Here is a 16,759-nt window from a genome sequence, read left to right on the forward strand (position 1 = left end):
TTATGTTGTGAGATTCATCCGTGCTGTTGTGTGTAGCATTTATTTGTACTTATACAATAGAAAACTATACATTGATAAAACGGATTTTTTTAATTGCTGCTGCTGATAAGAAGCTAGGGTATCGGTGGATCTGTCCTTTTCTCTCTACTGCCTGCCCCTCAAATCCCTGACCACCAGCACTCTGGCCCCTTGCTTTTTAATTTTTCTACTCATGATAGTAAAAGGCAGGAGGTAGAAGAGTTCTCAAGTAGCTGCTCTGTGACCTTGGCCAAATTATTCCAACTTTCTATTACCCACTGGAAAAAAATTGCATAGCAATGCCTGCCTAGCAATTTCATATGTGACAACATGCATAAAAATGCTTTAAAAGTGACAAATACAGGGTGAAGGACAATAAGATTGAACATTTCATCTGGTGCCACTGCACCAGCACTATTCTAAATACTCTGTGTATTAACCCATTTAATCCCTTCTCCCTTAGCTTGCATGGTTGTTCCCATTTCACAGATGAGATAACTGAGGCACACAATAGTCCAGGCTTGCCTGAGGAGGCGCAGCTATGAGGGACAGAGCTGGAAGGTGAACTCCATGGCCAATGCTTTCGCCACTCCCCTCTGCTGCCTCTCAGGTGCTTTTATTAATTTTACCCACAGCACATGAAAGACACTCTCAAACCCAAAGTGGCCAATGAAGAACCTGCTTCTGACTCCTGTTCACCTCCTGAGCCTCATCCCTGCCACTCTCCTGTCTGCCATTTCTTAGAGCATGTGGCATCTTCTCCGGTACAAAATGTTCTTGCTCCCTCTGCCTAGAACACTCTTCCCTGCCCTTGGCTGCGGTGGCTCCTTCTCATCCTTTAGGTGTCACCTTGGTTCTCACCAACACAGTGTTCTTTGCCAACACTCTATGTAGGTCCTGTCTTACTCTCTGTCATGGCATTTCCTCTTTGCCCTTCTTAGTGATTATGATCTGTGATACTTGTGTTGCTATGCTGATTTCGTTATCTGTTTTTTCCCTGCACAGTGTAATATCCTTGTGAGGTGTTCCCTTAAAGGGCCTTGTTCACAGCTGGGCTCCCGGTGCCTGGCGATGGCAGGGCTTCGTCACGAGTCTTTGAAGAAACTAAATGGGTCCCCAGGCCCTTGGCTGCCGGCTCTCTGCCACTGGGGAGCCATTTAGCTTTTGTCCTGAGTAGTCAAGTGTCTCCTGAGCAAATCCAGCAGGGTCTGCTTGTTGACTCAGACTAATGGGTTCTAGAAAGCAGCATGGGGTCAGTGCACGCCCAGAGCAAACTCTGGCAAACAGTCTTCAACTGGTTTGAATTTTTCGTGCATCCTTTCAATTAGCACTGTGCTCTGTGGCAAGACAACCAGAACCCCCCGCGGAGCTGACGGGTAGTAGATAAAATTGACTCCACATGTTGCTGGAAGTTGTCTCTTCCTGGTCGCCCCCTTCACTTTCACAGCTGCATCTCTACTGGGCCAACTGGTTTATCAGGAAGTTAATAGGGAGATAAGAAAGGTGACAGAAAGTAAGAAACCTCCATTCCAGGCTTGTCTTTGGAACGGGGCTGGGTCTGGAAGGGGAAGGATTTTATTCCTATTCTAACACTTACCACTTCCCGACCGCTGGTGTAAAGGCAAGTCTCTAGAGTGAATGCTGCTAAAAATCAAAGCCTCTATTGTTGGGAAAACTAAAATCAGCCATGACCCTCCTCGGAACAGCTGGTTGTAAGGGGGCTGTTTTTTTAATTTGGGCCTAAACAGCCCTTCCCTGGGTGCAGTAAGAAGTACACCCACTCCCCCTGCCGCACTCGGCCTGCCCCTCCCCCTCCCCAGACGCAGCTGACGGAGGAAATCGGGGCACAGTCTGCCAGCACTTTCCCTGGTAGCACGGGAGCAGATGGCAGACGCGTGACTGCAGGCCGGCTTATGACCTGCTGGTCACTTGGGACCCGCTAGATAAGCCAGTGACCAGAGTAAGGGAGTAAAAAAGATGCATCCAGAACTCAGGATTTCAAAAGCTTCACGCTAGCCAGGAAATTAAGACAGTGACGTCTTTATTAACTCCAGAAAATTCTTAAAACCCACTGAGAGAAAGACAAGCAAGTTTGTGGGAAGGAGTTTAGAGAGAAAACAGCTTTGCAGTCCCCCCATTTTGGGGTTAAGAGAGAGGTTAAGCCTTCTTTCTAGAGAAGGAGCATCAGCCCTAGCGATTAGGCTCATAGGCTCGTGTTTGCAGCGTGCAGAGAAGCAGGCTTAACCCACTGCTGCTCTCCGACGAGCACGGACTCAGCAGCAGCACCAGGACTGGATCTGTTAGACCAATGGCTCTCAGCTGGGGGCAAGTTTGCCCCCCAGGGATATTTGACAATGTCTGGAGACACTTCAGCTTGTCACAACCAGAGGGGTGTGCTACTGACGCTAGTGGGTAGATACCAGGGATGCTGCTAAACATCCTAAAGTGTACAGGACATCCCACGCGACCAAGAATTTTCTGATCCAAAGTGTCCATAGTGCTAGTTTCCCAAAAGCCACCTTTAGTTGCAAAGAAAATTGTCCTGGAAGCTCCTTTCATCTTGAATAGTGTTCCTCTAACTCTCCTGGGCCCGGAATTGCCAGGGGATCTTGTTCAAAGGCAGCTTTGGATTCTGCAAGTCTGGTTAGGGCCTGAGAGGCTGCAGTTTCAACCAGCTCCCAGGGGACGCCAGTGTGGCTGGTCCATGGATCACACTTTGAGCAGCAGGGCGTTTTGATTGTGTTCAGAGTCTCCCACTCTCCTTCTCTTTCTGTCCCCACCCCTTCAGCCTTCTTTGTCGTACTCTGTGTGAACCATTCCATGCCCTGTTGCCAAGAAACGTGCAGGAGTGGTTCAACTCCACTGCCCAGATGACAATTTCTCTCCAGCTGTTGTCAATTTGAAGTTCAGCGTATTGACGAAATCAATTGACTTAGTTGGAAAAAGGATCCCAAGGGGCCTGATCAAGCCGCGCACACACACTTCTAACAAACCAACAAATTTGTACCTCAAGACATCTCTTGGATGGTCGGAGACACTTAGACTGTGTAGGGCCTGTGACTTCAGTGACGTGCAGGCTTGCTACAGCATGCTAAACCAGAGGTTGGCAATCTGTTTCTAAATAGGGCCAGAAAGTAAATATACTACGCTTGGCAGGTCATACAGTCTCCAACACAACTACTTAAATCTGGAAAGCAACCATAAGCAATATGCAAATGAATTGTGTTCCAATAAAACTTTATTTACAAAAACAGGCAGTGAGCTAGATTCAGCTCACTGGCCACCATAGTTTGCAAACCTCTATTCTAAACAATACCAATTTCTTCATGTCTCTGCCTCAGGGAAAAGAAATTCATATAGGGAAAACCCTACTGAAAGGGGAGCCCAATCATTGGGATGAGTGGTAAATGTCTGCAGGGCAAGGATGAGTAGATACTAGTTCTTTAACTGCACAAAAATGTGAAATGTCAATGCATCTTTAAAGTTAACAGACAGCTCTCTGTCTTCCTGCACTCTTTTTTCTTTTAAGGAGTGGGACAAGACAGGACAATAAATAAGGACTAGAAAGATGTGCCAAAGGTCTGCAGTTCAATTCAAGTCTGCATTTTCCTCTTTATGGACTGGAGTGCACACCTTCTGCCCTTACAATACCTGGGGGAGGGGAGCTCAGCAAAGGTTGCCTTGCTCTTCCATCAGACTCGGAGCATTCTTTGAAGGGCATTGATTTTTTTCTGTTCGCAGTCACCAGTTTCTATGAGACCTCCTGTCTGTAGTGAAGGAAATATTGCTCAGACAGTGATGCTGCTGTTGCTTAGAGCGCTCCAGCTGCACCTTCATGTCGGCAGTTTAAAACCACAGAGAAGGGCAGGATGAATTTGATACTGACCTCTCCTTGTAGGAGCAAGGCCAGAAGGTCCTGAGGGAATCCCTCGCCCCTGCAGTGCCTGGGCATTGGCGTAGCTCCCAGCCACACTGACCCGTTGGGTAAGAATAAGTCAAGGCCTTTAACTCTGTAGTCACCATCTAGCTCCTCTCCCAGAACCTACATTATTTGCAGAGGAAAAAACCCTGTGTGTTTATTAATAAAACAGTTCCACTTGAGAGGAAAATGACCTGGCATCTGTGTCTCCTTGCCATCATGTGGGATTCTCCTGCCAGGTGCTCCAGAATACGTTAGGGCACTAATAATGCCCCAGACTGTGTGCTGCAGCCAGAGCTTCTGGAAAATTGAGTTTGCAGTCCCCACCTTGCCTGTCAGACGTGTACTTGAGCACATGCGTGCACACAGACACATGGCTTGAGCAGCAAGGAAAGTGCATTTATTGCAAGGGGGTGGAGGTGCATTTTGGAGCCTCGTTTTGGTGGACTATCTTGATTTGCAATATTTTGACACTGAGTCTCGTTCTACATAGACAAATGGAATAAAGAGTTAAACTTCATCTGTGTAGAGAAGAAATCCCCAGCCGCAGTAGCACAAATGATTTATAACAGTGGCTTGTATCAAGTGAACATCACTATGTCAGGCCCTGTGTGGGTCATGTTTTTGGATTCATTCATTCATATAATCCTACATTCAGCAAGTATCTGTTTGCCTTTAAGGTTGGCTGGGTGTAAAATTCTTGAGGCATGCTTTGTTTCCTTGGGCACTTTTAGGCCTTACTCACCTTCCTCCTGCATACTGATTACCAGGTACTAAGTTCGGGGCTAGCAAACAGGAGCACGGTTCCTGCCCTCCTAGAGCTTATAGTCTATGAAGAAGACAGAGATGAAACAAAAGCTACACAGATCCATTACAGTAGTGATGCATCTTAAAAAGGAAAAGTACCTTTTTCCTCCCGTGTAATCATCACTACCGCTTTAATACTCAGATGCTAGCGTTATGCCCATTTTACTGAGACAGCTCAAGAGGTTTAAAAATTGCCCTGAGTCACTTAGCCAGAAAGTGGCGCTCCGGTTCTGTCCACAGTGAGAGAGGGAGGGAGCTTCTCAAGTTGGAATGTGAGGCTAGTGCAGTTCCCTCTTGGACACATGGGAGCTGCTAATTTAAACGGATCTCCAGAGCTGTGATTAATAAGGTGACAACATTTTTGCAATACAGAGAGTTAATTATAAACCACACGTACTTCGACTTCAAAACTGGAGAAGCCCCAGATGGTGGGCTATATGATGAAACTCCAGAGACAAAGAGATTGACAGGCGTGATCATGGTATTTTGTTCCTGATGTTTGGAATCCCACCCGTCTGAATTACAGCACTGGCCCACTCCAGGTCAGAGGGTGGTTGCTTTTTTCCAAGCCGCAGGCAGCATGAGAATTCATTTACCTTTATCCACAAGTATTTATTGAGCATCAACAGTGTGCCGGGCACTGCTAGCTCAATGGGTGCAGCGAACAGAGGGACAGGATCCCTGCTCCCAGGGGATCCATTCAGCTATAGACTTACACGCCAACTTAAGAAAATAAGTCAGGGTGAGTAGTTTAAAAAAAGCTTTGAGTGCAAGAGTGACTGGCTGGCTGGGGGACAACTAACTCTGCTGCTTTAGAAGGAGTGGTCGGGGGTATGCACCCCCCAGGGGGTGACATCTGTGTAAGGACTGTCATGACAGAAGAAATCAGCCATGCAAGGGGGAGAATTTTCCAAGGGAGCTGGAATGAGCTTGCTGGTGTGTTGGAGGAGGAGGAGGAGGAGGAGGAGGAGGAATGCAAGCACAAGCTGAGGCAGAGTAAGTGAGTCGGAGCGTTCCGTGGATGATCTTGGAGAGAGAGGAAGGATCCAAGTCACGCAGGGCCTTGAGGTCTGCATAAAGACTCTAGATTTTGCCAGTAATGACATGAACCCCAGAACCACCTTTTCTAGAGGCAAGTACACAATTATTGCTCATCACTGGGCAACACTGCCCTTTCTGTTCACGTCCTGTGTGCAAGGAGACCCTAGAGGAAAATCCGAGTTAATGAATCAGGAGGGAGGCGTTTCTCTTCTCTGGAGTCAGCACGTAGCATTCCCAGTCCCACCCACACATCCCCCAAGGGATGAATAGTTGACGTTTAGGTAAAACTGAGAGCAGACGCGGGGCTTGCGCAACAGGGCCCTCCACGTTTCCTTTTCTTGGGGTGGTTCCTGGGATGCAGAAGCACGTGACGGGGCAGCGTCACCTCCCAGCAGAACGGAAGCCTCTCTGCACGTCCACCTCCTCGTGGAAATACGAATGTGCTCACACGCAGGATGTCCTCGGAAACGTTTCCCTTCTGGGCTCATAAAAGACAGATTCGGGAAAGCAGCATGTTTTGGAGTTTATAGTAGTTGCTAGGTTATATTCGTGCTGACCCCAGTTCTACTCAAGAGCTGGGGTAGAAAGTGCTGCGGAGGTCGCGGCAGCCACCTATGTAGCTTTTGTTTCTAGATGTGATTTTGAAGATGTTTTCTTTCCCTCCTTACTAGAGTTCGCCGGCTCAGACTACTCATTCATCATCTGAGCTTGTTGTTATCCTCTCCTCTCCGCCTTGAGATTGGGGAGGCTCTGGAAGTGATTAGGCTGTTGTAAATCAGCTTTTATGATTTGTCTGTCAGAGATAAGCGGCAGAGAAAGCAGCAGTTGGAGGACCCAGCTCCTCCTGCCCTGACAATTATCCCAGTAATGAAATTAAAAATTACTGGAGAGCACGATATTTGGCAGAATAGTTTTTCCATAGTCATTATCCAGTGTTAAAATTGGGCTCTTTAACAAACATTGCTTCATTTTTGCACACTTTTTTTTTTGAGGTGTAAGTTACATAAAGTAAGGCAAACAAATATTAAAATTACACTTCAGTGAGTTTTTACATGTCTGTTTTTTATAACCACCATCTAGATCTAGCTATAGAACAATTCCAGTGCCCTGGAAACTTCTCTCGTGCCCCTTGCCACTGCCCTGAGCTCTGTCACCATAGATAGGCTTAGCCTGTTCTTGAACTTCATATAAATGGAATCATACAGCATGTACTCTTTTTGTGTCTTCAAGCATTTCCTATGAGATATATCCATGTCATTGCATGTAGTTATTCATTCTCTTGGTGTAGTATTTCATTTTATCAGGATTTCTCAACTGTGGCACTGTTGACATTTTAGGATGGATAATTCTTTGGGGGGTAGGGAAACTGTCCTGTGCATTGTAGGATGTTTAGCAGCATCTCTGGCCTCTACCTACCTACTAGATGCCGGTTGTACCACTTATGAATTGTGACAACTAAAAATGTCTCCAGATATTTCCAGATTTCTTCCAGAATCGAAAACCATTGCATCCTATAAATATATTGCAATTTTAAAGAAACTTTTCATTTGGAAATCATTTCAAACTTGTTGAAAAGCTGCAAAAATAGAACAAACAACACCTATAATGTACTCTTCACCTGTATTTACCTATTGTGAACATTTTGTTCTCACATGTTTGTTCTCAGGTGTTCACACGCAAACATGCACACAAGCACAATTTATCTCTGAACCATTTGAGGACAAGTTACCTCCATCTGGGCCATTTACCACCATATCCTTCTGTGTATATTTCCCAAGAATAAGCATGTTCTCCCACATTATCACAATTATCAATTAACCACAGTAGATTTAGCATAATACTTTTATCTATTGACCACGTTCCAATTTTTTCAATTCACCAAAAATTATCCCTTATAGAATTGATTTTCCATACAGAGCAGGTTCCAGTCCAAGGTCATGTATTATATGTAGTTACCATGTTTCCTTAGTACCCTTTAATCTAGAACATTCCCTTGGCCTTTTTTTCCTTTTGTCTTGAGACAACAGTGCCTTTTTTTCTTAATAGAATATTTCTCCTCTTGGGATTAGTCCAGTATTTCCTCCGCATACATTCAGGACATGCATTCTTGGCTGGAATTCTACAGAAGGGACAGTGTTGCTCTCCCTAGGACATCCTATTCAAAGGTGCGCGATGTCCAGTTGTACCTCATCAGTGATGTTAAGTTTGAATTCCAGGTCCAGGTGTTGTCTGGTTTTGCTATTGTTTAATTACTAATGCTTCCCTTACAACTAATAAGTGATATATAGGTAAACACTTTAAAACCATGCTCACCTTTCCCTTTTTACCCCCTAAATTTATCATACTTTTTGATTATCACATGAAGCACTCTTTATCTCCAATGATTACAAAATGATTTTCCAATCTGGCCCTCTCTCCCTTCTTAGGCACTCACTCTGTACCCAGGAGCCCTCTCTTTTCTCCCATTTATTTGTTTATTTATGTTTTGATCTGTTTTCAGTATGGACTTGTGAATTCCTATTTGTTTCAATGGAACTGCCCTTCAATATTTTAATACTCAAATTGTTCATATTTAATGGCCAGTGGGAACCCCTTCAAGTTGGGCCCTGTGTTCTTCTGACAAACCCTCATCACATTTTATTTTTAATACTTCCATTCTTTCTGGTATAATAAGATGTTCTGGGTTCATCTTTTGTGTTCTTTTCTTTATCCTGGAATTGGCCATTTTTCCAAAAAGCCTTGGTTCTTTTTACTGGGGAATGGTAGTAGATACCACAATTTATCCATTTTTCTGCTAATTGATATTTAACTTGTTTCCAGTTCTGGGATATAATGAGAGAAGAAGGTTTCTCTGAATACTCTTGTACATTTTTCAGACCTTTGTACTAACTTCTGCTGGGGTATATAACCAAAAGTGGCTATGTAAAGTCATAGAATCTCCACTCTTGATTATATGCCCAATAGAAATGAGTGCATAAGGCCACAAAAAATAAACAAGGATATTCAAAGTGGCTTTATTCATAATTCCTATATGGATATGCATGCAGCATGTAGATATTGGCAAATCATTTTTCAAAGTGCTTGTAACAGTGCTTTGGTTTTATTGGGGAAGAGGAAGTCATCGGCCCCAGCAGGAGGCAAGAATAATCAGTGACAGGGGTGATAATGGTCCATTGCAATCCAAAGGTGTGTTGTCCGTGACCAGAAATGGCTAAATTGCAGATCCTTTCAATGTATGATGAGTGGGAAATGCTGAGACTTTGCCACCTGGCCCATTCTTGAGTATTTCCTTAGACAGTGCTGCTTTAATACGAGCAGAATGGAAGCTACTGAAGTCACTATGTCCCACTACCTTCAAAATAGTTTTCATCTCAGGGAGGCCAGGAGCTCATTTGACAGCACTTAGGAAATGGAGGTCCATTGCTAAGAGCATCTGCTGTTAGAGAGCATTAGAGCCACTGCTTTATTTTTTAAAGTGCCTCCCCAGGGGATGGAGGGGTGTCCCAGGGTTTCACTCGCTTCTTCTGGCTGCTAGAGACCCATTTATAACCCTGGAGAATTCACTGAACAGGCTGGCAGAGTAAATATTCCTCTAGCTACACCTAGGGAATCACTTAGTGTCCAATCCAAGGCATTTGAGATAGAGGGCTCCTGCCACTTAGGGACAGCAGGCAGAGTGGGAAACTGCTGCAGGCTAACAGAGAAGTAAGCTGATCCAATATCATGGAACTAGTGTTCAGTGTTGCCAAGAACAGTATGGACATGGCCCAGCCTCTATAGCTTAAAGTTTCCTCATCCAAAGTACCTGTCCTACAGAGTTTATAGTGCATGAGTAGAATCAGAGAAGTAATTGAAGTACTTTGTAAAATGAAACTCTAAACAGAGAAAACATCATGCATGAGATACGTAGTGGGCTCTTTGTAACTTTGATGAGCCTTTGGAGGAATTAGTAACTAGTAAAATTCATCTTTGTGGATGCATTTTAAGCCAGTGCCCGGTCTAGGGTGGACACTGCCCTGCAGTGGAGTGGGAAGAGCCCCCCTCACATACACATGTGCCACCTGAGAGAGCCCTTGTGCAGTGCACAACACAACTGTATGTAACGACTCCCCCTGCTGCACATTTGCGTTAACCTCTGTGGTCCTCTCCTCTCTCCCCCGCTCCAGGCCTCTCCGCTGACGGTGGTGCCAAGCGCCAGGAGCACCTCTCCCGATTTTCCATGCCTGACCTCAGCAAAGACTCTGGAATGAATGTCTCTGAGAAGCTGAGCAACATGGGCACTCTTAACTCGTCCATGCAGTTCCGGAGCGCAGAGTCCGTTCGCAGCCTGCTCTCTGCCCAGCAGTACCAGGAGATGGAGGGCAACCTCCACCAGCTCGGCAACCCCATTGGCTACAGAGACCTGCAGTCCCACGGAAGGATGCACCAGAGCTTTGATTTTGACGGGGGGATGGCGGGCAGCAAACTGCCGGGGCCGGAGGGCGTGAGGATCCAGCCGATGAGCGAACGCACCCGCAGAAGAGCCACTTCCCGCGACGACAACCGCCGCTTCCGACCGCACCGGTCCAGGCGCTCCCGACGCTCTCGCTCGGACAACGCCCTCCACCTGGCCAGCGAACGCGAGGCCCTGTCTCGGTTGAAAGAAAGGCCGCCTCTGCGAGCCAGGGAGGACTACGACCAATTCATGCGCCAGCGGAGCTTCCAGGAGAGCCTGGGGCACGGCGGGTCCCGCAGGGACCTGTACGGCCAGTGCCCGAGGACTGTGTCGGACCTGGCCCTGCAGAATGCCTTCGGGGATCGATGGGGACCCTACTTCACCGAGTACGATTGGTGTTCCACCTGCTCGTCCTCTTCGGAGTCTGACAATGAGGGCTATTTCCTGGGAGAACCGATCCCCCAGCCGGCCCGCCTGCGCTATGTCACCAGTGATGAGCTGCTGCACAAATACAGCTCCTACGGCCTCCCCAAATCTTCCACGTTAGGTGGCAGAGGACAGTTGCACAGCAGGAAAAGACAAAAGAGCAAAAACTGTATCATTTCTTAATGTGATCGGGATCAGGGAATGGGGGGGGAGACGGGAGCTAAGAATGTAAATTCAGGAACTTGCACTGTTTTCAATTTTAAAGCGCTTTTGGGGGTGGTTGGTGCGGGAGAAAAGGGAAAACGCTCTCAGTTGATGGAGGCGAAGTTACAGATTGACTAAATAGGTAGTCACAGTTCTTGGCATGTTGAATATTATTTGCACATTTCACTTTGGAAACACAGTAGACTCTGTCGAGGCCAGGGTTGGTCACCTCCTTCCCATCGGTTCTGTGTTGAGTTGCCACTCACTAGATGGCAAATTGTTTCCTGCTCGCTTATATCCTCTCTGGTTCTCTTCCTTTTAGGACTCTTTTTTTCAGTAAGTAATTTGTTTATTAGCCAGGACCCAAGACTAAGTTATTTACATGTCCATTGTAAATGCAATGTAAATGAGAATTCTGATAAAATATTTTTGTATTTTGTAATATCAAAGGAATTTCTATATCGTAGGACTCAGTGGGGACTTGCATGCACAACCACCATTGTCTTTGAGTAGCATTAAAAGGTGGCCCAGGACCACCTTTTTTTTTTTTTTTCTATACAAATTTGTTACATGTCAGTGAGACCTTTTTCAAAGGAATATATTCAATTTGGCTTTTCGTGGCTGAAAAAATAAATAACTATTATACCCAAAGCATTTTATGCTCCATTCCATCTTAAGGAGCTATCCTTAAGTCTGCTCCCACCCTTAGTAGAATTTATTCTCTACAAAGTGGTAGTATTTTTTTTTAATTGCAAATGTAACTTTCACCAATTAGAGAAACCAATCAGTGTCAGTAAAGTTCCGTGAGAAATGTCATCCCTGCTGGGAGCGTTGAAGTTGCTTAATGTTGATCTATCCCTTGGGGAAAGTAACAGTGACTGTGAGTGGTGCTGTTGTGTGATGTCAGCATGACGTTGTTTTGAATGTGGCATTATGTTCTGGTGCTCATGTTTCCTGGATTGTGTTATCTGCTTTCCTTTACCAAGGCAGACGGAACTGCTGCCTTAGCCTGACAACCGGTTGTCCTCAAAGCAAATGAACTTAAGCATTTGGAATTGAGGGATAGAAAGGTTCTAGGGGGGGTTGGGAGGGATGGTGTGTCGCATGTTATGCGTGGAGATGGAACGAGGCAGTTTGCAAACAGAAAGCAGAACAAGGGTAGAAGTTGAAGGAGGGTCAGGGACAAGAAGAACTTCTAGAAATGAAATAGAGGAGAGGTGACAACCACCTTGAATAGCCCCCAGTGCTTGTAGAAAGAATCCAGCTTAACAGGCTCAGGAACCCTAGCATCTGGGTTCCCTAGGAGGGATGAGCTGCTGAGAATTTCAGTGTCATGACTTTCGGGAAAAAAAAAAAAAAAACAGACTTTGTTGAAAGGGGGATTTCCATTTTGAACTTTGAGAACTGTTGGTCAGACCGAAAATGGGCTCAAAAGTGAGTTTGCTTAACGAAGACATTTAACGGTTGTGCTGTTTATAGTAAAATAAAACTTCCTCCCTTGCTTCAGTTAAAAATGAAGCGCTTGCTTTTTCTTCCATTCTCCTCCTCCCCTTAATGGATTGTGGCAGTCGAAATAATCCATCGGAGGACCCACCTTTAGTGAGATGTACTGTCGACGTAGCACACGGTGTGTCTCAGTGGTCGTCTGCCATGGTGAGGTGAGCGTGGTCTCTTTTCAGTATAGTAGTTAACATTTTCTAGTATTTTTTATGGAGAGAATGTACAAAGTGGCTTGTCAGACACCATCCCAAATGGGTCTGGGGAAAGGAAGGCTGTAAAGGACATGGGAATGGCACTCCATTCAGGATGTATTAAAATAATTTGCTTTTCAGGTATTAATATGACATTTGTCATTGTCACTAATTTTTAAAAAAAAAAAAGCAATGCAAATGTTGGTTGTGGCCGTTTTCCGCATGCTATCTTCATATCTAAATGCTTCATTAATTATCCGAGCCTCCGGAGAATTAACTCTATTACGTTTGTATAGTAAGTTTGTAAACTGCTTGGCAAACTGATTAAGAAATAATGTGCAACACCATGCTACTAAAGTGGCAGGTTTCTGGTAGAAATCGGACGAGTCCAATTTAGAGTTTTGGGTTCCTTGATTAACGAGAATAAAAAGGCATTTTTGGAAAAAGAAAAGAGAAGGGAAAAGTAGATCACTTAACTTAGCAAATGGTTGAAAATATGTCCATCCTCTTTGGCCCCAAATCCAATGAAACAAATTCTCCTGGTAAGAGTTGCTTCCTAACTCTGTTCTTCTCAGAACACCTCTTACATTTCCCACAAAAGCTTTAACCACCATCAGCAGAAAGAAGGTGGTCTAGAAACTGACGCACAAGCAGTACCCAAAGGGGGGCTGGAGGCACAAGTCATTTCAGGTCTCGCCGCCCAGAGAGCATCCAGGCACTGACCTGGTCAGAGCTTGAGAAATTATGGGATACAAGCCTCAGGGTCAAACTGTCTACTAGCAAGGTCACCTCCATCCATTCCACCACTGCAGATCTTGTCTCCCTACCCCAAATGCAGCCAGCCACCTTCTGGAGAATGCTGGGGGAGGAAGGCCAGTGTCTCACGATAGTGGTGGAAACTCCAAGTCAGTACCCTATTGAGGGCAGGACATCATTGTATTGTGAGTTCCACATGTTAGTGATAACTTACACATAACATACCAGAATCCCAATCCCCAAAATTCTTTCCTGAGGCAAGAACTTAAGGTCCTCACCTGACTCCTCCATCATCATCATTAGCTCTTATTGGTCCTGTTTCTCCCGTGAGTGGGGCCTGTTCTCACTTCTTAGATCATCATTTCATCTTCAATAGACTAATTTTTAGAAGAATAATCTTTTCCCGGTGTTCTCTCTTCTCTAATACCTTGGCTGGGTTGTTTTGTTTTGTTTTCTTGGTTTTATTTTTTTCCCTACAGATCCTTATATTGGTCTTCTTGTCTTTTGGTTAGAACCACAACTTTAGAATTCAGTTCATTTCCTGTCACTGCTCAATTCAGTGGCAACAGAGCTGGCTCTTTCCCAGGCTCAAGAAATATAAGTCATTGCCACTTTCCTGAATGGCCCTGCCAATGCATACTATCCTTGATACTGTGAAAAAGTTCCTTAGCAACCAGGTGGCACTGAGCATGGCATTTGGGGACCCTTCCTTCTGTCCTCCTGGGATCTCCACCAAGTGTGAAGGTGAATGGAAGAGGGAGATCAGAACCATGCTTCCTGGTTTCTCATATGTCCAAGAGAGAAGTCCCGGGGTTGGTTGTTTGTCGCCATCTTTCTACTTTCACCTTTTAGTCCATAGTCCTTCATTTCTACTCCCAACCAGCTAAGCAAACAAGCAATTTCGTGTTTCTAATATGAGACCTGGAGGCAGCACTTTCTCATTCCGTACGATGCTCCAGCACTGTAACCAAGTTATATTTTCTTTTCCTCCTGCAGCAGCTTTCTGCTCCTTGGGTACTACTAGATATTGTTGAGTTCGGGCGGGGCCAGGGATGGCATATACTGTGGCCTGTGCTCTGCACTCCCTGCAACCTGAGCAGATAGACCCAGGGTGTCACTGTATACTTTCCCAGAGAAGGTGGATGCAGCCTCAGAAATCTTTGCAACACTCTAAGCAGCCAGGGCCAGATGATTAGAGCTGATCTTATTTGTCTGATAACAAATCCTATTTGTGAACCAATTCTTATCTGTCTTTCCACCCTTGGCTCTCTTGTCGTGGAACAGAAACAATAGACCAGACACTTAGGAAGCACCGTTCATAAGTAATTTGGAGACTGCAATTCCCCTGCCCCTCGGATGATGGGGGCTAGAGGATGCTTTATTTCTTGGGCTAAAGGATGACAAATGTCTTCGGCCTTTGCCATTTTCCTGTTCTTTGCCAGTTATCATAGGCAGCCGTCTGTGTATTTTGCAGAGGTCAGATAAAACTCCATCTTATTCTTCATCTAATCCCACCTTCTAACACGAAAGAAAACAAATATTTAAATTCCAAAAAGAAATGTTCTTTATGTATTTCTAACAGAAACCAGATGCTAACGCCTAAGAAGGAGGATCCATCTATGACAAAGGAAAGTGGAAAACTGAACCAGTTATCTGAATACTTCATGCCAGAAGCGTTGCTAATAGCAACTGTTTAGCACCTTCATGGCTTTAAAATGGGCTCTGCAGGCAGCATTGCATATGCAGGACTCAGTAGCCAAGCCTCCACTGCCGGCTGTGAAGGCAGTTTCAGATCGCCACCTTTTGAGGTACATTTCTTTAAGCACTAGAGAAGTGGAAATGAAGGGACCTTTGCCTTGTCTCCAGAAGTTTGTCCCTCGGGGGCCTCAGCAGACACCAGACCTTGCTTGCGTGACCATTCGGAAGTAGTCAGCAAGGTTAAGATCAAGAAAGGCTTGGATTCTTTTTCCATTTTCTCAGAATAGTAGCCCAGTCCACACAAGGCTCCCATAAAACATGACTCACTGTTGGGAGAGATACTATTTTATAAGCTTACTTCTTGCTGACAAAACTAGCTTTCCTCAAGGGAATAAAAAGGAGAAGGGGAAAGTCACATAGTGTTAGGAAAACATTTCTGTTATTTAGACATGATGAATCCGTAGGATAGAAAAGTCGTCTTGTTCTATCCTGAGCGTTTCTGAGCTATCCCTTCGCCCTACTTGGCATTTGTCCATTGATGTTCAATAGGTCGCTGACCAAGCTTTTCTAAATTTTTCAGAGAGAGGGTTACTTACCAATAAGGCCTGTTCTCCAACCGATCTAGTCGATTTTCATATTTCTCCATGAAGTGTTATGATCCTATCATGGGCCCTGACGTAACATTCTAGGGCCTACGGGTCCTCTATTTTCTTCAGCAAATTAGGACATCGGCAGTTTTTCCTGTCCTAAACTCACACTTTCCCACACGGGATCGCTTTGCCCATCTCCTGCTTTAATTTTCAAGTGCATAAACAAAACCTCAAAGGGCTGAGAAGGTGAGGCAGGCCAGAGTCTGTGTTACGTGTTGAGTGTCAAGCTGTTTGTTAAGAAGGTCTGCAACAGGCCTTTGGTGTGGGCTCTGCCAGAGACTGTTCTGAACACTTTGCTTGAGATCTGTGCCCTGTAAAATGAATATGATGTTTTACTGATGTCTGTAATACATTTGTAAACTTCCAATAAATTTGAATAAAAGAAATGTTGCCATTCTTCTCGGTCCTTTCTCGATTTCTAGATTTTTGGGGTGGTCTTTGCTTTTGAGCATCTTCACAAAGAAGAGAAAGGCCGCATGCGTTGGAGGATGAGATTTGCCCTGAAAGATGAACCTGATTGCTTAAATCAGAGTTTCTCAACCTTGGCACTATCGACATTTGAGCCAGTTAATTCTTTGTTGCGGAGGACTGTCCTTTGCATCACGGGGTGTTTAGCAACATCACTGACCTCTTCCCACTAGGTGCCAATAGCAACCCCCCACCAAGTCGTGACAACTAAAAATGTCTCCACACATCACTCTCATTAGGACAGCTACTATTAAAGAAAGAAAATAACAAGCGTTGGTGAGATGTGTAGAAATTGGAACCCTTGTACATTGTTGGTGGGCACATGAAATGGTATAGCACTGTGGAAAACAGAATGGCAGTTCCTCAAAAAATTAAAAATAGAATTACCACCATATAATTCAGCAATTCTTCTGGGATACACCCAGAAGAATTGAAAGCAGGGGCTCAAGGAGGTATTTGTACATATATGGTCATAGCAGTATTATTCACAATATCCAAAAGGTGGAAGCAACTCGAATGTTCACTGATGGTTGGATTGATAAACAAAATGTGGTATACACATATTATACAATGAAATATTAGTCAGCCTTAAAAAGAAAGAAAATTCTGATACTGCTGCAGTGTGGATGAACCTTGAGGACATTAT

The 16,759-nt window shown here is 44.8% G+C and overlaps 1 protein-coding gene across 3 annotated transcripts in view; it reads left to right on the forward strand.

Annotated features, from left to right (window-relative positions):
* Nucleotides 1-16,027, forward strand: part of PRICKLE2 (prickle planar cell polarity protein 2) — a 353,356-nt gene extending 337,329 nt beyond the window's left edge. For all 3 annotated transcript variants that reach the window (XM_045530689.1, XM_045530686.1, XM_045530687.1), the window contains exon 8: nt 9,952-16,027. In XM_045530689.1, the coding sequence (XP_045386645.1) occupies nt 9,952-10,829 (878 nt within the window). In that variant the 3' untranslated portion in view covers nt 10,830-16,027. The remainder of the gene's footprint in view (nt 1-9,951) is intronic.
* Nucleotides 16,028-16,759: the final 732 nt, after the last annotated feature.

Source organism: Lemur catta, chromosome 18 (assembly GCF_020740605.2).
Source record: "Lemur catta isolate mLemCat1 chromosome 18, mLemCat1.pri, whole genome shotgun sequence".
Taxonomy (NCBI): domain Eukaryota; kingdom Metazoa; phylum Chordata; class Mammalia; order Primates; family Lemuridae; genus Lemur; species Lemur catta.